Genomic DNA, 23,444 nt, shown 5'->3' on the forward strand with positions numbered 1-23,444 from the left:
AATTAAAGGATATGTTTTTCAGTTTGTGAAATAACAAGGTCAATCCGCTTTCAATGTTAGGAAGATGTCTTTAGGAACATGTTCTGTGCCTCCCTGGCTACTGCAGTCTCAGTTTAAGCGAAGTTTTTTCTTGATTGTTGTCTTGCTTTTAAAGTTGATTGACATATGCTAGTTTACAGAGTGGCAGGTTTTATTATGTTTCTCACACATGTGTGATGTGCATTTTTGCATTTGCTTATGTTGTCTGGGTCTCTTAAAGATTTTCCACAGATTGGTTTTTATCATAAACGACATATACTCTAATTTTTTTCTTTTAATGATTCCATGTAGGCTGCCATTTGAAGATCATAACTTCAGAATTCACCACAATTGGGCAGTTGTAAAGACAGGGAAGGGCGACTCTTAGAGAAGTAGGACCTCCACTTCCCGAGTGCCTCTTTCTCTTAACCGCAGTGTAACACGGTTCTTACAAACCAGAGACCGAAATGGGGTTCAACCTGGAGGTCAGAAAAGCAAAGCAGTCAGCTCCTGGCTCATACCTTTATCTCAGTCCAAAAATGGTGATCCTGTCTCCTGAATCCTCAGAATGAGACTGTGTGTGAGAGAGCTGTCTCCACCCATCTTCTGTTCCTCTCTAAGGCTGGGATAAAAGGTGTGTGTCACCACTGCCTGGTCAGTAAGGCTGATTTGGGCAGGCTGTTTTACTCTCTAATCTTCAGGCAAGCTTTATTTATTAAAATACGAATGAAATAACAGTACACTCCAGTGCTTAAAATGTTTGTTAGAAACATCCTTCAGTGAACTCCAAATCTGCTTCATTAAGAAATCAAATAGTCCGGGTGTAGTAGCATATGCCTTTAGTCCCAGAACTTGGGAGACAGAAGCTGGTGGACCTCTTTGATTTCAAGGCCAGTTTGGTCTGTGTAGTGAGTTCTAGGAAAGCCAGGTCTAGCTACTTAGTGAGATCCTGTTTTGAAAAACAAAGCAAAACAAAACAAATACTTACCAAAAAACTCAAAGAAGTAAATTTGAAATCCCTGTGGAAACAATGGTCCGTCTGCTGCAGCTCATCTAACTTGCTCTCCATCAACTCTGAGACCTAGGCTGTGCTGTAATGTCTTCTCGTGTGACCTGTTTCTCATTTCCAGGCTTTGCTTTATGAACAGTAGAACTCTAAGTGTGTTGGGACATATGTCCTGAGGCTCTGTTAGGACGTGATGAAGGGAAGCAGATGGGTTAGAGATTTGTTTGGAAACAATGACTAGTGGGGGCAGGTTGGGAAAGGATGAGGAAAGGGCAATTCCTAGGTATTAAATTGAGATTCTACTTACAGAAATAGGGGCATTCCCAACAGGCATACTGGCTTAATTTTGTTGTGTTGTAATTTGTACTCAGCTTATAAAATCAGCCTTTAGTTTTTAGACCTTCTTTAGGTTTTCAGAAAAAGTGGGTAGAAGATTCAAAGATTTTCTGTGTTCTTCTGTCCTACCTGTACAGAGCCTCTGTAGTCAAATGTGCTCAGCAGAATGACGTGTCAGTGACAGCTGATGAACCAGCCTTGTGTCACACCCACAGGCCATGGTTTCTGGGAGCTCACACTGGCTGTTCTGTAGGTTGGAAAGTGACTGGCATGTTGTACTGGCTGGGTTTGTGTGTCACCTTGACACAAGCTAGAGTCATCAGAGAGGAACGAGCCTCAACTGAGAAAAATGCCTCCATGAAATACAGCTGTAAGGCATTTTCTCAATTAGTGATCATGTGGGAGGACCCAGCCTAGGGTGGGTGGTGTCATCCCTCAGCTCGTGGTCCTGGGTTCTATAAGAAGGCAGGCTGAGCAAGCCAGGGGAAGCAAGCCAGTAAGAAGCTCTTGTCCAGGGACTTTTTTTTTTTTTTTCATCATCTTTTACCTCCAGGTTCCAGCTCTGCTTCAATTCCTGTTCTGACTTCCTCCGATGATAGAGTATGATCTGTAAGTGTAAGCCAAATAAACCTTTTCTCCCCAACTTGATTTTTGGTTATGGTGTTTTGTCACAGCAATAGAAAACCTAACTAAGGGCTGGAGAGATGGCTCAGCAATTAAGAGCACTGTCTGCTCTTCCAAAGGTTCTGAGTTTAATTCCCAGCAACCACATGGTGGCTCACAACCATTCATAATAAGATCTGGGGTCCTCTTCTGGCTTGTAGGCATACATGCAGGCAGAACACTGTATATATAATAAATAGGTAAATCTTAAAGAAAGAAATCCTAACTAAGACAAATTGGTACCAGGAATGGGTATTGCTGTGACCGACAAACCTGACCATGTTTTTGGGAGGATTGTGGAAGAACTTTGGAACTTTGGGCTAGAAGAACCATGAAGTGTTAAGAACTCTGTGGGACGTTCTGTGGGAACTTGGAAGGTAAGAATGTTGAGAGCAGTGCAGAGGATGGAGGCCTGGCTTGTGAAGTTTCAGAAGAAACTTTAAAGACTCTGCCAGGGTCATTTGTTATTTTAAATTAAGATTCTGTGGTTCTGGTTAGCTGGGCTGAAGAATCAGTTGTGAGTAACAAGATACCTGAATTGATAAAGTGAAACCTTATGTTACCGGAACAGTTGATGCTGCTTAGCTGGAGCCAAGCAATTAGTGGTGATTGAGAAGAGACCAGTGTCATTGAGGTGGAATCTTCTGGGAAGTATTCTCAGAAAGCACAGACGAGCTGTGTTTCAGGGGTGGCCATGGTTCTAACTTGTGTTGGCAGCAGTACTTGGTGATATTTAGATATCACCCAGGTGGTACTGGTTTGACAACATGAAAGGGTCATGGAGAGCAGCTGAGGCTTGGCACTGTGAGAGGCCAGGATGGGCCGTTGGTGAAGATACAGCCTCAGTAGCAGTTGAAGGCTCAGGACTCTCTCCATGAAGAGAGCCAATGAGAGGATATTGGTGAAGTACAGCCCAGTTGCAGCAAGGAACCCCAGCATTTTGGAGATGCCAGTCCCATGGGGAAGACCACGAAGACCAGGAGCAGTGGAGTGGAGCTGTCTGGAGTTTAGAAGACAAACGGGTGCAGCAGAGGGCAGAGCCAGAGAAGTGACCCAAAAGATTGTGAGTGAATACCAGATGGTTGGACATTGAGTTATTTATACTGTTGGAGTTGAGTTTTGCTTGTTTCAGGTTGTGATGGTGCCCTAGTTCTTCTCTTTTGAAGGTATTGTATTTATTTAATTTTTATTTTTAAAGGAATCCACAGACTTGGACTTTTAAAAGAGACCAATTATTTTAAAGACTGAAATTCTAATGTAATATATTTAAATTTGTAAAGACTATGGGACTCTTAAAATTTATGATTTTAGTGTGAGATTTTGGTGATGAATAAAAAAGGAATGGTTGTGGGTTCATAGTGGTGTGTTTGTGTGTCAGCTTGACACAAGCTAGAGTCATCAGAGAAGAAGGAGCTTCAGCTGAGGAAATGCCGCTATGAGACCCAGTTGTAAGGCATTTTTTCAACTGGCGATCAATGTGGGAGGGCTCAGCCCATGGTGGGTGGTGTCATCCCTGGGCAGGTGGTCCTGGGCGGGTGGTAAGCGATAGTCAGCTTCCTTGTTGATCATATGCCTGTAGGATCATACAGGTATACACCTATGCCTTGAGGATCTGGACTCTGACGGGTACTTTATACTTAGAATTCTCTGTCCAACCCCTGAGTTGTTTTCATTGTTGAATTAAAGAGTCCAGGGATACTCTGGTAAACTGTGCCTTTAGTATCTCTTCTGCAAATATTTTCTAGTTTGGGGCTATTCTCATTTACTTATAATGTCCTTCACAAATCAGAGAAATTTAGCTTATCATATCATATTTATCATATCAATTTTCTGTGATTAATGCCTAAAAGTCATTGCCAAGTCATAGGTTAGAGTTTTTTCTTAGGTTCTCATGTAGGTGTTTTATAGCATTTTGTTTTTATTTAGGGCTGGTACTCATGTAGAGTTACTTTTTGTTTAGTATATGGTTCTATGTTTAGATGTCTTTCTTAGAAATGTGAATGGCGGATGGAACATACCGGCTCTGTGTGCTCTGACAGATGATTGGGTGCATCCCAGGGTCATGTGCTTGTTTGTTGGATGCTGCTTTGGGTTTGGCAGAGCTGCAGGCTCCTTTATGAGTGTCCTGAGATGTAGACTTTTGTGTGTCCGGAGGTCCAGTTCTGGGTTGCGTTGATGGAGGTGCTAGTTAGCTACATTTCGGGTGGATTTGCTGTTGTTTAATTCCTTTGTCTGTATTTGAGTAATTGAATGCAGTGATGGAGGGAAATAGGCAGCATCCGGTGTGAAGGGCTCGCTCCTGCAGCAGATAACCACAGATTCAGTGGTCTGAATAATACACAGCAGCCTTCTTTAAAACTTTAAGTTCTGAAAGTCTAAAATGAATTTCACTGAGGTAAAATTTCTAGTTAGCAGAACTGCATTCTGTCCAGAAGCAGAATTCTGTCTAGAATCTGCCTCCCCTTCCCAGCCACTAGAGGCCACCTGAATACCTTGGCTTGCTGCTCTGTTCTTTGCCTCAAAGCCATCAGATGCTCAGGCTGCTGCTAAGAATTTATGCCCCACTTTCCTCTTCCACCTTTAAGGGCTTTTTGCCTGTTGAGCCCACCTAGATAGTCAGAACCTGCTCTGTGTTGTAAAGATTTGCAGATAGAAATTGCATCTGTGACTTGAAGTTTCTTGTACCAAGTAGCCTGGATATTATACATGGTGGAGAGAAAGCGCCAGCTCCTGAGCTGACCTCTGGTCTCCACATGTACACTTGACAATCATGGGCACACACACTTATACAGACAAATGTGTGTGTGTGTGTGTGTGTGTGTGTGTGTGTGTGCACTTATAATACACAAAAACATTTTTTTTTTTTTTGGTTTTTCGAGTCAGGGTTTCTCTGTGGTTTTGGAGCCTGTCCTGGAACTAGCTCTTGTAGACCAGGCTGGTCTCGAACACAAAAACATATTTATATATGCACATAAGTAAAAAATTAAATAAGTAATGTTCCTAAAAGTGTTGCAGGTTTTATTTGTGTTGAAATTCATGCTGAGTCCAGTACATGACTAAGGTGTCTAAATCTGGGAAGTCACCCAATTCTTTAATAATTGAGGCTCTGTGATGTTTAGGAGCTTGGTGTGCACATCAGTGTGTCTTATGCATATTCAAGTGTGTGTCACAGGGCCCTGAACATCATCTGTGTTCCCAGGCAGACAGTACACTTCATGTGGGCTTGAGACAAGAGAAGGGCTCTCATTGAATGTGCTTAACCTCAGCATGTTGTCTTGGCAGTAGGTGCATCTGCTCCATGATAGAAGGTTCTTCTAGCTGGGCCACAGAGACAGACACAAGTTTTGTTTTGATTTTATGCTTTTCAAAAAGATCTTTTTAAAAGTTTACATGTTTTATTACTCGAAGGGGAATTTATTAAAAAAGAAAAGCATATGACTAGTTTCCTTTTGAGTTTCTTTTCTTTCTGAAAGGCAGCGACACTCACCTGTCTTGTCAGCTCCTTCCCACGTCCTTCTGAGACAGAGGTTTTCTTACAGCCTAGTGTAGATGGAGGGTTTGGTCTTTCTCACCTGTTTGGGTTTGAGTTGAACTGTCATCAAAACAAAACAGGAAAGTGCTCCCCTCCACCCCCATGAAGACCTGCTAGCAGTGAGCAGAGCCAGGTTTAGCTGTAACCTGTTCATTGGTACACATTGTCCTGATGACAACTTCATTCCACGCCGGGGTTAGCTGTAACCTGTTCATTGGTACACATTGTCCTGGTGTTCTGATGACAGCTTCATTCCACACCTGGGTTGATACACTTGAAAAGTATTCCTTTAAAACCACATTACTGTGGTGGTAAAGGAAATTAGGAAAACGGGAGACAGATTTCTCCTAGAAGACAAGTCAGAAGGTGAACCATGTCTGTAGGATTTCCCAGCTTCTGTGCCCTCTGTCTCCAGTGTGCTCACTCACTAATCAGTGTCTAACCTTTATCTAAGCTGTTTGCTAAAGGGTTGGTTGACTTGGGTTGTATGCCTTGGTACAGGGACCAACAAGAACTTTGCAGTGATCCACCTGTTCTCATTTCAGCGGTAGGTGTATGTTAATTTCAACCATTTTTTTGTGACAGTCAAAATGTAATATTAAAAGTATTCAGTTTTCGAGATTTGTACACATTAAAAATAACTTGCTATTCCTGTCTCATGTTTTTCCCCCCCCCTTTTTGGTTAGACCGTGTAGGGAACTTGCCACAACACATGCAACAGATTATAAAAGACTGAAAACGTAATGACTCCAGCATGGCACAGACCATACTGGCAGACACTGGAGCACAGCCCTCTTTGATCATCCTCCTGTGGGTGGTCATGGCTGCAGACCTGCAGACGGCTCACGAGGCCCAGTTCCTGCAGTTGGACTGCTGGTCATGGCCCTGACAGCTCCCCACTTCTGTCTTCTTCTAGAGCCTTCTCCTTTAGATGAAGTTTTTTTGTTTTTTATTTATTTATTTATTTATTTATTTATTTATTTATTTATTTTAGATTATTTGCTTTTACCAGGCAAAACCTGATAAAAGTTTCAGAACCTTCTGAAATGTTTTTGCGTCTGCTTTAGGATAAAATTTCTCAGCACACAGTTGAATTGATCTTATGATCATTAGGAGCTGGCAACTCCTTAGTCTCAACAAATTGAATTTAATATATTTACTTATTTCTTAAAAACAAAACAAAACAAAACGCCTTAAACTGATCTCCTGTTCCCTCTACTACTTGTCTGAAGCATCTGGAAGGCTGTCTCTTCCTTGTTTAAACTGTCATCTTTGCTGCCTACTTTGGTCTTGAGTAATCGATTTAATTTTTGCTGTTGATCTTTGAGGCAGGCTAGCCTGGGATGCACCGTGCCATTATTACACATAATTGAATAAGGTAAAGGGAAGGTATAAAAACAGTGCCTTGTTATTAAGTATAATCTTTAATGAAATGAGTGCAAACTATACTTATATAAACTGATAAAGATGAATGCATTGTATATAATTATAGCAATATTGTCAGAACCTGCAGAAAGAGAAAGAAATATGTTTTGGAATGAATCAGTTCCCACACAAAACCTAGCCCCATTAGATGGATTTTTTGGGAGAGTTTTGATCAAGAATAAACTTAAAATGCTTTGGTGATTTCCACTCAAAATAAACCTCCTGGAGTCTCCGTTCTGATACCACTGGTTGCGCTCGACTCCAATTTTGGAGCTATTCTGGGTCCTAGCCTGTACACCTTGTCAGTTGTGCCTACAGCAAGGACTCAGCACTTTACCTCCTCAGGTTACCAGTCAGCATGTTCTGATGAGGACGTGTTTAGCATTCCCTTCCTGTGCTTGCTCATGGGCTTCAGATTTGCCTTAAGACACTAGGGTCAACAGTCCTGAAAATGTATCTGAGAGACCTGTAGAGCTCAAGTTAGGCTCATTGTGTGTGGTTCTGGAATGCCCTGGCTGAGGCCCTAGGAAAGGTAGCACCCATAGACACCCTGAGACCACTTCCTGGCTGCAGGATCTTGTTAGCTTGACTATGTCCTCCTGTGGAGATCCAGGGCTCTGCACAGCCAGAACCTCATTCAAAAGAAAGGCCTTGGCTATAGGGAGGCACAGCCATGGTAGGATTTTTTTTGAAATTGAAGCACTGGATATTTTGTGAGTTTAGACTCCTGTTCTTGAAATTACTTTATGTTCCTGACGAGAGTCTGTAAAGAACACATTCGCTTGTGGTGAGTGGTGCCACTCTGTCTCTGGATGTTTACAGCTCACATCTGCTCCAGGTGAGAGTGCTCATCCTGTGCTTTTGACTACAGCCGAGGGCTTCTTTATACTCACCACTAGATAACACAATTACACACACAGGGTCTTTGGGAGCCGACACTAAAAAAAAAAAAAAAAAAAAAAAAAAAAAGCTGCTCTTATTTATGTTGTACCTGCTGCTGTCAGCAAGTGGGCTTGTAAAAAGTAAGGGAGATAGCCCACAGTGAGGTGCTGTCAGCAGCTACCCTACCCTTTACATGTGCGTGTCTTTTCATAAAGGAAGACTGTCAGACAGAGCTCAGTGTCCTGTGAATGTAAGGGAGGACCGTGGACTCTGCGTTTTCAGCAGCACTTGGTGCTGTGGCTCTGGCCCTGCTGCATTTTCTATGTTAACAAGTGCTGTAGCTTGCTGTCTTCCGTGTGCTCGGCCATGCTGCTGTGGGGGGGGGGGGGGGGGGGGGCGTGGTTTTTGTAAGGACCTCAGGAGCTCATCTGTTGGCTGCTTGGTCCTTAGTGTGGCTAAGTTGGGAGGAGGTAGACCTATAAGAGGCAAGGGTTGTAAAGCGCTTCTGGCGCCTGTCATTCTGGCGCCTGTCCCTGTCACACATACCTCTGACATGAGGCCCTCACGTAGTGCTAGTCAGTGGAACTGTGCTTGCCCTCTCTCCTTGGGCAGTCCAGGCTGTCCTTAAACTTGGAACCTTTCTGCCTCAGTCTCCCAAACACTGCACCCAGCTCCGACTGTTATTTTAATTTTTTTCCTACTTATTTGTAGTTTGTGTATGAAGAAGAAAAACACATCTGGCAAAGTGAGTATTGCTTTTGTTTTGCCTTTTTTTATTCGAACACTTACAGTTTGAATTCATCCTGTTTTACAAACATAAATTTTAGAATGCAGTTGCTTACGACTTGCAGAAGGCATCGCTGCTCCATGAGCTGAAGTTGTAGTTAGAGAATGGGACACAAGGTCTGATGCAGGACCCTGACTGTTTCAGGGTCCTAGTAAACATACAGCAAGATCATTGGTGCTAACCAAAGTCAGGCTGCTGGTGTCCTGGCCCCAGTGTCTGGAAAGCCTGTTCTTCCTAGGCCTCTCTGTTGTCCTGTTGTTTTTCCAGCCATCCTGGAAGTGAATAGCACTCTGGAGTCAGTCATGCAGATGGGGACACTGTAAGCTGTTTGTTTGGTGACTATGCTACAGGCTGAGTTCACCAAATACCTCACTGAGGTTTTCTGTTTTCTTCTACCTCCTTCTCCACTGTGTGGGTATATTTGCCAATACTTTAAGTAAGCAAGATGTAGGTGCATACCCTCATGTAGAACAACACACAGCATCACCAAACTGAGGCTTTGAGCATGTCAAGGAACTTGGTTTCTGGAAATCTTTTTTTTTTTAATTTTAAAATTTTTATTCATTTTACATTCCTATCACAGATTGCTCTCCTCTTTCCTCTTCCCGTCTCCCCCGCTCCATCCCCTGCTCAGAAAGGGTAAGGCCTCCCATAAAGAGTCAACAAAGCATGGCACATAAAAATTGAGGCAGGATCAAGCCCCTCCCTGCTGCATCAAGACTGAGAAAGGCATCCAACTATAGGCCATGGGCTCCAAAAAGCCAGCTCATGTACCCGGGATAAATGTGGAAACTGTTAGACTGTTAACTATGTGTCACTTAGAAATGAATCAACTGTTGTCTAAGTAGGCTTTCCTCATCTTGATTGGTATTAGTGTGTGGTGTTTGTTTCTTATTCATAAAGGAACAAATTTAAATTTGTAGGCACTAAATCAGCAGGTTTCCTTGTGTACTAATTAAGGGCTATTGCAGGTCTTATATGGTGGCAGAAATGTTGTCTTTTTCTCCCTTCCCCATGCAGTTTATATGGAAGATGTCTCTTTTCCTTTGCTGAAAAAGAAATAACAATTTTCCTTGAAGGTACTGCATAAGGAAAGAGGAAAGAAAGTGTGTGTGTGTGTGTGTGTGTGTGTGTGTGTGTGTGTGAGTGAGTGTGAACTGGATTTCTGGTTAGGGTCCTGATGGACTACAGTTCACTATTCAGTCATCTTAGTTGTTGGTTCTACAGGACGTAGCTTGAGTCTAAAAGAATAACAGACTATTTAGTGATCAAACGGTTTGTTATAAGTGTGTGTGTGTGTGTGTGTGTGTGTGTGTGCGTGCTCGCATGCATGTGAAGGGTGGGGCACTGTCTGCATGGGTATGTAGAGGCCACAGGAGATATTGGATGTCTTCCTCTATCACTGCCCATCATAGTTGATAGTATCTTTCACAGAACCTGGAATTCACCCGGCTAGAATGACTGGCCAGTGAGCCCCAGGGATCTTCTCTTTCAGCTCCTCTAGTACTTGGGTTAAAAGGACAAGCTACTACATATGACATTTTTCTTGGGTGATTGGGCTCCAACTCAGGTGCTCATGTTTGTATGAAAAACATTTTAGCAGATTGGTGTCTATGCTTTGTCTGAACTCCTCGGGAATGTGACCTGTTCAGAATGCACTTCCTTAGTAAAATGGAGGCGTCTAGGTCTGTCTTTCTGTGCACATTATTCTGAACAGGATTAATTTTGTGTTTCACACATTTGTACTATTGTATCCAAGCTTGTGCCTTTTGATTTTGGCTTTTGAAAAACCAGTTCTTATTCCTTTCTGAAACTGAGTAGGCAAGAAGTTGTGTAAGCAAAAGTAGAAACTACAAACCTTGTTATGTTTGGAGTCATGTTCTGGCCACACCTGCCTTTGGTGGTCTGTGGGCACACCAGCTATGGGGAGGGCAGCACAGCAGCAGCCTGCAGAGAGCAGATGTTGCTTCACATGAAAGAAGGCCCAAAGATGCCAGGTCAGCTAGGCTTTTACTGTAGATCTTCTCACTTAAGCTGCAATGGACCATATACATTTTAAAGGGGGGGTGGGTGGACTGAAGTCACAGAAATCTGTAATCATTAGTTTTGGCCAGGGATGCCATACTGCAGAGAATGACTGGAAAAATTAGTCCCACCCTTTAAGTTGGCATGCAGGGGATTTGAATAATACACTACCAAAAGAAAATTCCATGTTGAAGTCAAGAATGTATTCTCCTCTGAACCACGTAATGTGCCATGAGTAACTTTTTGTTTGTTTTACAACTTAAAATTTATAGGAACACATGATATCACTATGGTTGCTGTTGTTCTTCAAGATTTAGTTTCTCTGTATACCTCTGTTTGTCCTGAAAGTTATTCTGTAGATCAAGACAGACTGTCCTCACACTCACCGAGATCTTCCTCCTCTGTCTTTTCAGTAATGGACTTAAAGGCGTGCACCACCACCACGTGGCTCATTTTGTCTGGTTTTTGCTTGTTTATATGGAGGCAAAGTCTCTTGTATTCCAGGCTGGACTTGAACTCACTTTGTGGATGAGGATGATCCTACTGGAATTACAGGCATCATCCCACCTAGTTTCACACAATGCTGGTGATCCAGCCCAAAGGCCTCATTCATGTAAGGCAAGCGTTCTGCCCATAGAGCTACATCCCTGCCTCATTCTTTAATTTTGGAAGCCCAATAAGATTAAAGCAGCATTAGGATGGATTAGGTTATAGAGGAGAGACCAGAAAGAGCCTGTGAGGCAGTCTAAGGGAAGATTACTTGTTGTGAAGAGGAAAATGGATTAAGAATCCTAGAGGATGGGTGGCTGGGAACACAGGAAATAAAGAGCTGAGCTATACAGAAACAGATTCAGGTGGTTATTATGTCAAACTTCTGTGCTCTGATAACAGTGTTGGGAACAGTACAGTTCATTGATTCTAAAGACTTAAAGCATGGACAGAGCTGCACTTGTGGCCTATGATTTCTGCATTTGGGAGGCTGAGGCAGGAGGGTTGCAGCAAGTTAAATGCCAGTCTGTGCTACATAGTGAGGTCCCTGCCAATCTTGCCTTGCCTATGGTATGAGACTTATCTAAAAAAAAAAAGAAGAAGAAGAAGAAGAAGAAGAAGAAGAAGAAGAAAAAAAAAAGACAAAAAAGGCATGGAAAGTGTTTTTCCTTTGATTGCACAGGGTCTTTTCCTCACTTGGCTGGCTCCCCTGACCTTCTCAGAGGTCAGACTGCTGGCTGGGCTTCTGGATCCTCTTGAAGCAAACACCCTGTGTGTGATGTGTGTGAATGTGAAATCACAGGAGGAAGCAGTGGCTGGAGCAAACTGTGGAAGTACCTTGTGTACTGCACACACCCTGAGGCTGTGGTGGTAGAGGCAAAGATGCTGCCTCTCTAGCATCTTGGGAAGGTTAGACCTAGGGACAGAATATGGAGACCTTATCTCTGTTTGAGAAAATGGGAAATGCTTAAGTTCAGTACAGGCAATAGCTAATGGCAAGCAGAGTATGACTCAGAGTTCATCCTGTGTGTCTTCTGCTAGGTTCTAGGCATTTGGCCTGTCTCCGAGCCATTGAATTAGCATTGGTACTTTGCCATGGAAACCAGTGTGCCATTTTGGTCTGATGTGACCTATATAATGAGCCCTGTGAACTACATACATGATTTCTTTTCACCTTTCTGGTGTTAGTAGCTATAGTTTTCCCCATTTCCAAGAGGAAGAAAGTGTAGCTTGGAGACAGTAAGTCCTCTGCTGAGTGACAGAGCTGATGGGGGAAACACAAGAGTGTCTGGGTCCTAGACTGTTTCATCTGGAAGAATCCTAATTCAACTCATCAATTAATCCCTCTGAACACAGTGGTCAAAGACTCTTCTGACTCCTCCTGGGGTTTTGGACCAGATGAAAGAATGGCTGTAGCAAGAGCAAGGGAACCATAGGATTACTGGAATGCACTCCCCCCACCCCGCTGCCTTGTGTAGGCTATTCCTCCAAGTAGAGCTGGGCTCTGGGCAAGTTCTAGGGTGCTGACCCTCAGACTCATGGTGCTAGGGCATTGCAGGACCATTGGTTATCCTTCTGAAGGGGCTAGTTCTGGCCCAAGTTCATGGTCTGGACTGGCCTATATTGGTTTTCATGGTAACAACACCCAGATGGTTCTGAGATGCCTTCGTATCACACTTTGAGAAAATCTGATTTCACACTCAACTCCTCTTGAGTCCTTTATCCATTTCATACTCAACTGGAGTGAACCCAACAATGTTTCCTCACTGTCAGATGAGAGCGTGTAGTAACAAGCCTTTGTGATGATGCAGGAGGTGGAGAGGAGAAGACAGACTAGAGGAGCAGGGATTACCCGAACGTCACGTCATATTCCATCCCTCTCCAAACTGATCAGGATGCGTGGTGAGCCACAAACCCTACTGGCCTCTTAGATGCATGTGCCCCACTTCATTTTTACCAGAGCTATGCAGTAATTCTACCATCTGCATTTTATGGAAATGGAGCAGGGGAGGATGACACTGTTTTAAATATTTGGATTAGTAGCTAGGACTTGGCCTTTTGAAAGCCTCATGATTCTCCACTAGTTTCCTTTATTTTTAATTAAATAAGTAATGTGTTATTACAGTCTCAAAAGTTAATACAGATGTATCAGCTTATTCAGCCTCGTACATTCCCCTAGAAGTGGTCTTTGGTTTCAGTGACCTGCAGATCTCTCTAGTCTTCTTACATGTTCGTTCTTTTTGCTCCTATATAACTGAAGTTGTGTTGATGTGTGTTCTGTGACTTAGCTCTTCTAGGTAGATGGCTTCTGCAGTCACTCATTTCCACACCAGTCACATGCATCTCCTTCTTCCCAGAGGTAAGAGTATTCAGGGCTGTGTATTCATCACACACACGCACACAAAGGAGGAGGGTGGCGAGGAGGAGAGGGAAGTGAAGACGAAGAGGGTGAATGGAGGGGTAATGGCTGCAGCTGTAGTGCAAGACCATTTCTTATTTTTAAAATAGATCAAAGTTGTGTTTAAATGGGGGTTCCTCTGCAGAGGCAGGTTTCTCCCCAGGGGGTTTGGCAATGGCTGTGGATATTTTCATTGTTGTAACATGGAGGAATTGAACTGTACTGGCAATTAGAAGTAAGGAACATGTAGAACTGCCACAACCATAAAAGAGTTATCAGACCCCAAGTAGTGATTGTGCTGAGAATGGGGAAATTAGCTTCATTTAGACCTGCTTACTTCAGGGTACTTCTGCAGCCCCCATAAGGAATGTCACCAATGTCTCTACACAGGTTTTTGCTTAAAGGAGTGTTGAGTAGAAAGTTCATGTCATTGAAAGTTAAGACTTCAGTTTCTAAGGAAAACCCAGTTGCATTCCATACTTCCTGATTTGAATTATTTCTAGTTATTTCTATGTGCCTTGGTGTAGGAGAGAGGTATGGTTCTCGGTTATGCTTGTGAGTCTTGCTTGCCAACTGTCTTACTTAGGGTTTCTTTGCTGTGAAGAGACATCTTGACCATGGCAACTCTTATAAAAGAAACATTTAATTGAGGTGGCATCTTACATTGAGAGATTTAGGCCATTATCACAGCAGGGAGCATGTGGCTGGGAGTATGGCAGCGTTCATGAAGGCAGACATGTAGCTGGATGTCCTACATCTTGACTTGCAGGCAACAGGAAGTGTACTGAGACTCTGGTATGGCTTAAGCATATATGAGACCTCAAAGCCCGCCTCCACAATGGCATACTTCTTCCAACAAGGCCACATCTCCTAATAGTGCCTCTCTCTGGGGCCACTTTCTTTCAAACCGCCATACCAACTATGTGGCTAGGTAAAGCAAGTCTTAGCTCATGGTTTCTGTGGGTCCCTTTTCTCATTAAAAATCTTCCATTTAGGATGGAGGTCTCTATGGATTCTATTAGAAATCATTTCATGACTTAAATCCCGGATCAAAGTCAAACTGTAATTTCAGATTGTTCCATTGCTGCTGTGTTCAAATGTTACTCAGTTCCTGCAGGCATTGTTAGTCGAACGTACTCGGACTGCAGCTGTGCACCCTGACTCTACTGTTAAAACTGCTACTTTGTGAAGGGTGTGTCATCATAAGTATTTGTAATGAAAATAATGAGATTGTTTTCTTTAAAATGCTTGGAAATTAATTTAAGCATACTACTTTTCGGGAAGATTGTCCTGGAAGTACGTAGCATTAGTAACTTTGATATTGTGATCACACGCTGTGTGTAAACAGCGTGAATGTGGAGGATTTATCCTGGCCAGTGGTCTTAGTCACCACTGAGGACCAGAGGGGTGTGGGGGACCAGAAGGTGAGGCCAGAACCAGGTACTGGACTCTCAGTTTCAAAGGCCTGCCCCTAGCTACCTAATTCTGCCTGCTAGGCCACATCTACTGAAGGCTCCTAAAATGGCTTAACTCTCTCTGTCTCTCTGTCTCTGTCTCTCTCTCTCTCTCTCTCTCTCTGTGTGTGTGTGTGTGTGTGTGTGTGTGTGTGTGTGTAAAACTCCCCTGTCTGTCCTGGAACTCTATAGAGCAGGATGACCTCACACTCACAGAGGTGTGACTCCTCTGCTTGCCAAATGCTGAGGTTAGTACTGTGCACTACCACACCACCACCACTCAACTGCTTTTAATTCTTAATCCAGAAGCAACACAACAGAAAACTTTTCAATGTAACAAATTTCTAATTTTCGAGCTGTTTGAATGCTGTTTCTCTTCCAGTTTTATCACTACTTGTAGTGTGGACATGCTGACAATTTGGAAACAGATCTTATGATTTCAGACTGTGGGGAAAGAGTGATGAAAGCCCTTCCTTGGGAATTTTAGTGTGCTGATGATGTAGATGGGTGGGGGTAGACTGTCATGACATGGGCCGTGACTGTACCGTGCCTGTGCTCATATATGTAAACTGAGTTGGGTTGCCTGTGGAGTCATTCACTTTTCATATTTCCTCAGCATGTGCTGTGCTGTGTTTTGTGCTTTGTCTGTGTATAGTGTCAGGAAAGTTTGTGACGTTCAGATAACAGCCCGATATAGGGCTGCCGTTTACAACTGCAGTTTATACCCAAACAGTATACATCTCGGTGACACTGAATTTTTCTTCCCAAATCCTTTTATCTGTCCACATTTATGCAAACCTCTGACACACATTTTAAAATATTTTAAAGATTTATTTTAATGTATCTTGAGTGTTTTGCCCAAATCTATGTCTGTGCTCCACTTGTGTGCCTGAGGTCCTCAGGTCAGAAGATGGCATCGAATCCCCTGGACTTGGTGTAGTAGAGAATTGTGAGTCATCAAAACCTAGGCCTCTGGCAGAGCAGTCAGTGCACTTAACTTCTGAACCATCTCTCTATCTCCTGACTTCCATTTTCTTGCTGGATGTCTGCAGTGCTCTGCCGTGCATGCTTCCGGGCGTCTGCAGTGCTCTGCCGTGCATGCTGCCTGGCGTCTGCAGTGCTCTGCCGTGCATGCTGCCGGGCGTCTGCAGTGCTCTGCCGTGCATGCTGCCGGGCGTCTGCAGTGCTCTGCCGTGCATGCTGCCGGGCGTCTGCAGTGCTCTGCCGTGCATGCTGTACCGTGCATGCTGCCGGGCGTCTGCAGTGCTGTTCCGTGCATGCTGTTCCGTGCATGCTGCCGGGCGTCTGCAGTGCTCTGCCGTGCATGCTGCTGGGCGTCTGCAGTGCTCTGCCGTGCATGCTGCTGGGCGTCTGCAGTGCTCTGTGGTGCATGCTGGACATCTGCAATGCTGTGTCGTACATGCTGCTGGGCGTCTGCAGTGCTCTGTGGTGCATGCTGGACATCTGCAATGCTGTGTCGTACATGTTGCTGGACGTCTGCAGTGCTGTGCGGTGCTTGCTGCGGCATCATACTTGAGAGGGATCAGTCTTTCTATGCTTTGTCCTCTGGAGTAAGTTTACACATTGGTCTTACGTTGAATCATCTGTGTAAATGGGGAGAGATGGTGATTTAAGATAGAGTTGTCAAGAACAGAAGCCCAATTTTCAGCCTGATACTTAGTGATGAAAACTAGAAATCACTTGCAGATGCTTTAATTAATGTAGGAATGTCAGTGATAGCTAAATAAGAGTTCTGGTATAATCCATATCTGCTTTCTAGACAGTTCAGCGCAAGTCATGTGAACGTGAAAGAGGAAGTAGCTGGTGCAGCCTTGGGGCACAGGGTTTTCATCTGCCGAGCATTCAGATAGCTTCCCCCCTGCGACCTGCTCTAGATTAACAAGCTGGATACTTGTTGAAGGGCTTGAGAAAGGGGAGGCCAAACATATTTTAATGTACCTCGGGTACACTGGGGAAGGCAAAATAAATCAGTTGTATGAATCTATGAAAATTAGTTTCAGAATGTGAAGATCAGCTTCATAACTGATTTAGATTCAGGTTCAACTCTCTCTGCAGTAATGATGTTTGCTGCTGCTTGTCTGGTCACTTCTGGGTATCCTAAGACTCTGGAAGGTACCTGGTTATCCTGGGACTGTAGGGGTATGGGACTGGTTAAGACTATTTGCAGAGGACCCAGGCTAAGTTCCCAGCACCCACATGGTAGCTCACGGCCCTCTATATAACTCCATTTCCAAAGGATTGCATGCACATTGTGCACATACATACATACATACATGCAAGCATTCAGACACACACAAGTTCTTGTATGTGGGCTAGTGAGATATATCATCAGGTAAAGGCTATTGCCACCATGCTTGGTAATCTGAGTCTAATCCCGGTGCCCACATAACTGCTGGAGAGAGCCGACTCTGGAAAACTTTCTTTTGACCTCTGCGTGCATGCTATGCCAGGGTCTTTCAAGGTTGTAGTCATGTTAGTTTTTGTACTTTGACCTCTGAAGGGCCTTAGAACGATCAGGTCTGAAGTGTTTGCACTGTGTTGCCGTCGGTGCGTGTTCATTTGTCCATTTTCTGTGTACAACACTACACTAGTTTGTGTTATTTGTTCGTCCCTCATGTTAGCACACCCAGGAGGGGGAAGTCAGAGAGTGTCCCATACCTGGTCTTTGAAAGAGCGCACCACTCCATCAGTGCTGGCAGCCAGCGCCTTGCCTTTCATGGTTCTGTGTTTAAAGATCTTGCCACTAGGTGGCAGTGAAACAGATATTCCTACCAGTGAGAAACTGATTTTTATTCTGTTTCTTGGTGCTGAGAACTGACTGGTTGTCTAGTTTGTACTCTGCCACCGAGCTACATCCTTGACCAAGCTTAACTGACTTTGAAGTTTATTTTAAGTTTTACCTTTTATTTTATATATTGAGTGTCTTGCCTGAACGTTAAGTCTAGGCACCCAATGCCTGGTGCCTGCAGAAGCCAGAGGGCAACTGAATCTCTTCTGACTGTAGTTACAGATGGTTCTAAGACACTTTGTGGGCTCTGACTTGAACCTGGGCTCTCTTGAAGAGCGGCCATTGATTTTTAACTGCTGAGCTCTTGCCTCAGCTCATGAAATCTACTTTTAAGTAAGAGATCTCAGGACTAAAGCTTGTTTTCTAGAGCCTGTCAGCCCAGAGAAGGACTCAGTATGTTGCTTTTATGACTTCTGCTTGTTTTATCTGAGGCTGAACCTCTGGGCTCGTCCAGATTCAGGTCATTTACATTGTACTAGGTTTCTTCCTCTCCCCCCAAATGCCCCCCAATTCCAGTTATCTTTCCCAGTACTCTCTCCTTCCACCCACACCTGATCCCCCCCTGTTCCCATCTGTCCCTTGTCCACCAATGAAATCTATTCTGTTTTCCCTTCCAAGGGAGATCCATGCATTCCCCACTTGAACGCTCCTTGTTAGCTTCTCTGGGTCTGTTGATTGTAGTATGATTATTTTTTACTTTACAGCTATTATCCACTTAAAATTGAGTACATACATGTTTGTCTTTCTGGGTCTGGTTTGCCTCAGGATGTTTTTTTCTAGTTCCATCCATTTGCCTGCAAATTTCATGTCTTTTTTTTTTTTTTTTTTTTTTTTTTTTTAAGCAGCTGAGTAATACTCCATTGCGTAAGTGTACCACACTTTCTTTATCCATTCTTTGGTTGAGGGACATCTAGGTTGTTTCCAGTTTCTGGCTTTTTCTAATCAAACTGCTATGAACATAGACTGAACAAGAGTCTTTGTTGTAGAATGGAGTGTCCTTTGGGTAGATGCCCAGGGGTGGGATAGCTGCGTCTTAAGGTAGATTGATTCCCAGTTTTCTGAGAAAATGCCATGTTGATTTCCATAGTAGCTGTACAAGTTCCTACTCACTCAGCAGTGGAGGAGTGTTTTTACTCCACATCTTCTCTAGCATGAGCTGTCACTTGGGTTTTTGATTTTAGGCATTATGACGTAAGATGGAATCTCAGAGTTGTTTTGATTTGTGTTTCCATGATGGCTAAAGATGTTGAACATTTCTTTGTTTCTCGGCCATTTGAGATTCCTCTGTTGAGAATTCTGTTTAGGTCTGTAGTCCATTTTTTAATTGGATCATTTGTTTTTTTTTTTGTTTTCTTTTGATGTCTAGTTTCTTGTTGTTTATATTTTGGTTATTAGCCATCTGTCAGATGTGGGTTTGGTGAAGATCTTTTCTCATTCTGTAGGTTACCATTTTGTCCTATTGATGGTGTCCTTTGACTTACAGAAGCTTTTCAATTTCATGAGGTCTCCTTTATTAATTGTCAATCAATCTTCCTGTCTGTGCTATTGGTGTCTTTGTTTCAGGAAGTTGTCTCCTGTGCCTAGTGTGTTCAAGGCTATTTCCCAGTATATCTGGTTTTATGCTGAGATCTTTGATCCACTTGGACTTAAGTTTGTTTTTTTTTTTTTTTTCGTTTGTTTGTTTGGTTTTTCGAGGCAGGGTTTCTCTGTATAACAGCCCTAGCTGTCCTGGAACTAACTCTTGTAGACTAGGCTGGCCTCGAACTCACAGAGATCAGCGTGCACTACCACCGCCCGGCTTGGACTTGAGTTCTGTGCATGGTGATAGATATAGATCTATTTGCATTCTTCTACATGCTGACATCCAGTTAGACCAGCACCATTTGTTGAAGATGCTTTCTTTTTTCCATTTTATATCCCTAGCTGCCTCATCAAAAATCAAGTATCCATAGGTGTGTGGATTCATGTCTGGGTCTTGGATTTGATTCCATTGATCGTCAGGGAATGGCTGGTTTACTAGGAACCCTGGTACTCTACAGGGGCCTCAGCTGTCATCCCAGACCTTTCCATCCACTTGGGAGAAGTTGACTGTTTCTCTTTTTACTTTGTAGGGTTTGTTATCGCACGTGCTTTCTGCATTCAGATTTGACGTGAAAGAAGTTGCTCTTTTTACTGAAAGTCTCGGATATGAGCCTGTTGATTACTGTCCTAGCTTGCTTAAAAACGTGAGTATCTTGCATTATTTGTGTTGAAATTCTCACCAGATGTGTGAAGGGTAAATGGGACATTTCCTCTTACAGGGAATTGTTGCACTGTGTCTTACCTGGGTAGACTTGCAACCACGGAAGGAAAATGTGAGGTGCCTCTCACAACACAGCTCACTCACCCGATTTCTGAGAAGAGCACCCCTTAACCAGTATAAACATAGCCTGGACTTCTGAGCAGATGTCATGTGTAAAATAGTCCATTTGGATTTTATGTTAAAGCAAAACAGACAAAGGGCTGGCAAAATGGCCCAGCGGGTAAAAGTGCTTGCTGTAAAGACATGGTGACCGAGTTTGATCCTCAGTTCCCATGCAGAGGTAGAAGAGTTGTCCTCTGGCTTCCGTCCAGGTCCTGTGGCTTATGCTTCCACATATATTATACTCTTCTCAAAATGAGATCTCTGGTGGCTCTTAGCTGTTTTGATGTTTTGGACGTAATACACTGAAAATCACTTTAAAAAGGGGAACTAAAAAAGGAAAAAAGAAGTAAACTCTAGTATTTTTTAATTTTCTGTGGGTCTGGTGTTAATTTTAGGATGTTAATGACATGTCTGTGCCCAGGCTTCTGTAGGACCTAGACATTCAGTGTAGAGACCCACGTGGGTCAGTGTGATGTGATGTCGCCTTCCATTCACCCTGCAAAGTAAAACGCAAGGAGAGAATGGGGGAGGAAATGGTAAGGATGTGTCACTCACAGCAAGAGAAATGGAGCTGAGGTAATCGTGCTGCGGTGTGAGGTGACCTGCGTCTGATTTTGTTTTACAGATGGTTTCGTCATTAGTGTCTGAGCTCAGAGAGTGTCATCTTAATGGACTGGACACTCAAAGTCGGTAGGTGTTAAGCCAAACATCCCTCTACTCGAGTTTCAAAAGGTGTTGCTTGGTTATGAGAGAAAGGTTCACTGACTATCGGAAATGCATGTTCATGGCGTACTTAGAGTCTGTGTGGGGAGACCATATTAGTGGGAACCTCTTGTAAATACTTTTCTTTAAATCACTGTTCTCCGCAGTCCCGGGAAAGGTAAGTGTGAAACGCCTGTGTTGTATGCACTAGGAGAAAGCCCTGCCTGTGCAGTGAGGAGCACAAAGGAAAATGAGCCTGAGGCTCCGTGCACAGGGTGTGTGTGTGTGTGTGTGTGTGTGTGTGTGTGTGTGCGTGTGTGTGCGCGTGCACACACACGCTGTGCTCTTTTACTTTACCCCACTCCCTCCCCGTGTGTGCTGAGGCGTACACTGTATACAAGATTGGGATATTTATAAGGGAACAGATATTTTGATGTGCATATATTTAACATATGACCTACCTTAAGAAACTCAATATTCTGGAATCTAGACTAAACAAATCAGATAGATCCAGAGAAATTAAAAGGCAATTAATCACATCCCAGATGTTTCTTCACTCTGAACAAAGTTGGAACTGTTTTCGTTGGTGAGCACTGCATTTTTAACAAATCATTAACCAAAAGAATCTGGGCACTTGAGACATTTTTTTCAAAAAAACAGTTAAAGTGCTTGCCAGCCAGAGCTCTATCAGCCTTCCTGAGTGCACTGCCTGTAAATGCCACACCTATAGAAAACGTTGTCAGAGATCCTGGCAACATTGGATTTTTCTCCCCTAGATATGGCACCAAAAGTATAGGCAACAAAGGAAAATAAGTGGAAGAGCTAGAGGTGGCTCAGCGTGTGAAGTGCTTGCTCTGTGAGTCTGGTGACCTGAGATTAACCTCAGAGCCCATGAAGGCAGGAAGAGAGGAGCAGCACCACAGAGTGGCCCTCTGATCTCACACAGGCACTATGGCACATGCCCTGTGGCCCACACACCTTCTCAGATGTGATGCTTCATATAATAACAACAATAATAATAATAATAATAAAAAATAGATTTTCTTTTGAGACAGGGTTTCTCTGTTTAGCTTTGGTGCCTGTCCTGGAACTCGCTCTGTAGACCAGGCTGGCTAGGAACTCACAGAGATCCTTGAACTCTGCCTCCTGAGTGCTGAGCTTAAAGGTGTGCATCACCACCATCCAGCTAATAGATTTTCTAAAAGAAGAAATTGAACTTTATTTAAGTTAAGAATTTGGGAACTTGGTATCTCAGTGATAGAACATTTGATTGGTGTACACTAAGTGTTAGGGACTGTGGACCCCAGACCCTGAATTTCCTGTGACCCCCCTGCCTGCCAGAGTAAACAACCTGTTTTCCAGTGCTTGCAGCTGCTCTGAGCACGAGACCCTCAGGAGTTCCTGATGTCCGGGGAGTGGTTTCTGGTGGGCTTGCAGCTGAGAGTTAGGATGTGATCATTCGTCAAGGAGACCCTATATAAGCTGTCCTGGAAGACTATAAAGGGGGCATTTGAGGCATTCTTGGTGTTATCCCCCCCACCCTCTGTGTGTGTGTGTGTGTGTGTGTTTCGATCTCAAGCTCCTTGCCTGACTCGCAAATCATACTGTAGCGTGTAGAGCAAAGGCCCTTGGATCCAACCCTTGAAACTGTAAAATGTGAACTTTCGTGAATCAAACAGTGCTACTAAGAGAACAAAATCAGAGTGAGCGAAAACTTTCATAAGGTTTTACTTTTTTTGGTTTTCCAAGACAGTGTTTCTCTGTCTTGAAGATAGCCTTGGCTGTCTTGGAACTTGCTCTATACATCAGGCTCGCCTTGAACTCACAGAGATCCTCCTGCCTCTGCCTCCTGAGTGCTAGGATTAAAGACATGTACTACCACCACCCAGCCAAGTTTTAAACTTTAAACTTACATAAGTTTTTTTTTTTTTAATCTCTTGAGATGGGCATTGGCACATGCCTGTAATCCTTGTACTTGGTAGTCTGAGGCACTCGGACCATGAGTTTGAAGTTAGCTTGGACTTTTTTTTGGGGGGGGGTGGGGAGTAGGTTGAGACAGGGTCTCATTTTGTAGACCAGGTTGCCTCAAACTCACAGAGATCGGCCTGCCTCTGCCTCCCAAGTGCTGGGACTAAAAGTGGGCACTGCCATGCCCAGTTCCCAGCTTAGAACTTCTCAATAAGCTTGAGTCCAGCCTGGGCTGGGCTACATAGTGAGACTTTGTCTAAAGAAATAAAAGCTCTTCCATAAAGAATCAGTGTCTGGGATTCTAGAGATTATTTAACAACAGCAACAAGCACCCAGAACTGGGCAGATGCTAGAGACGCACCTTGGTTGTGGAGGTCTGGGTTCTAACATCTTATATGCACTAGACTCTGGGTTCAAACAAAGGAAAAGCAAAATAAAAATTTAAAAAACAAAACAGGCACAAGACTCAGTTTGAATAGACATTCTAGCAGAGAAATATATTTACCTGGTAAAATAGGGCATGGCACACAATTATAATTCCACAAC

The 23,444-nt window shown here is 43.5% G+C and overlaps 1 protein-coding gene across 1 annotated transcript in view; it reads left to right on the forward strand.

Moving 5' to 3' along the window:
- Nucleotides 1–23,444, forward strand: part of LOC121453457 (Fanconi anemia group C protein homolog) — a 77,861-nt gene that overhangs the window by 9,237 nt on the left and 45,180 nt on the right. The window contains exons 4-5 of the mRNA XM_041660256.1: nucleotides 19,936–20,049; nucleotides 20,854–20,918. Coding sequence (XP_041516190.1) covers nucleotides 19,936–20,049; nucleotides 20,854–20,918 — 179 coding nt within the window. The remainder of the gene's footprint in view (nucleotides 1–19,935; nucleotides 20,050–20,853; nucleotides 20,919–23,444) is intronic.

The sequence above is a fragment of the Microtus oregoni genome, unplaced genomic scaffold (genome assembly GCF_018167655.1).
Source record: "Microtus oregoni isolate MIOR12 unplaced genomic scaffold, Mior012 000011F_ref0000422, whole genome shotgun sequence".
NCBI classification, from domain to species: domain Eukaryota; kingdom Metazoa; phylum Chordata; class Mammalia; order Rodentia; family Cricetidae; genus Microtus; species Microtus oregoni.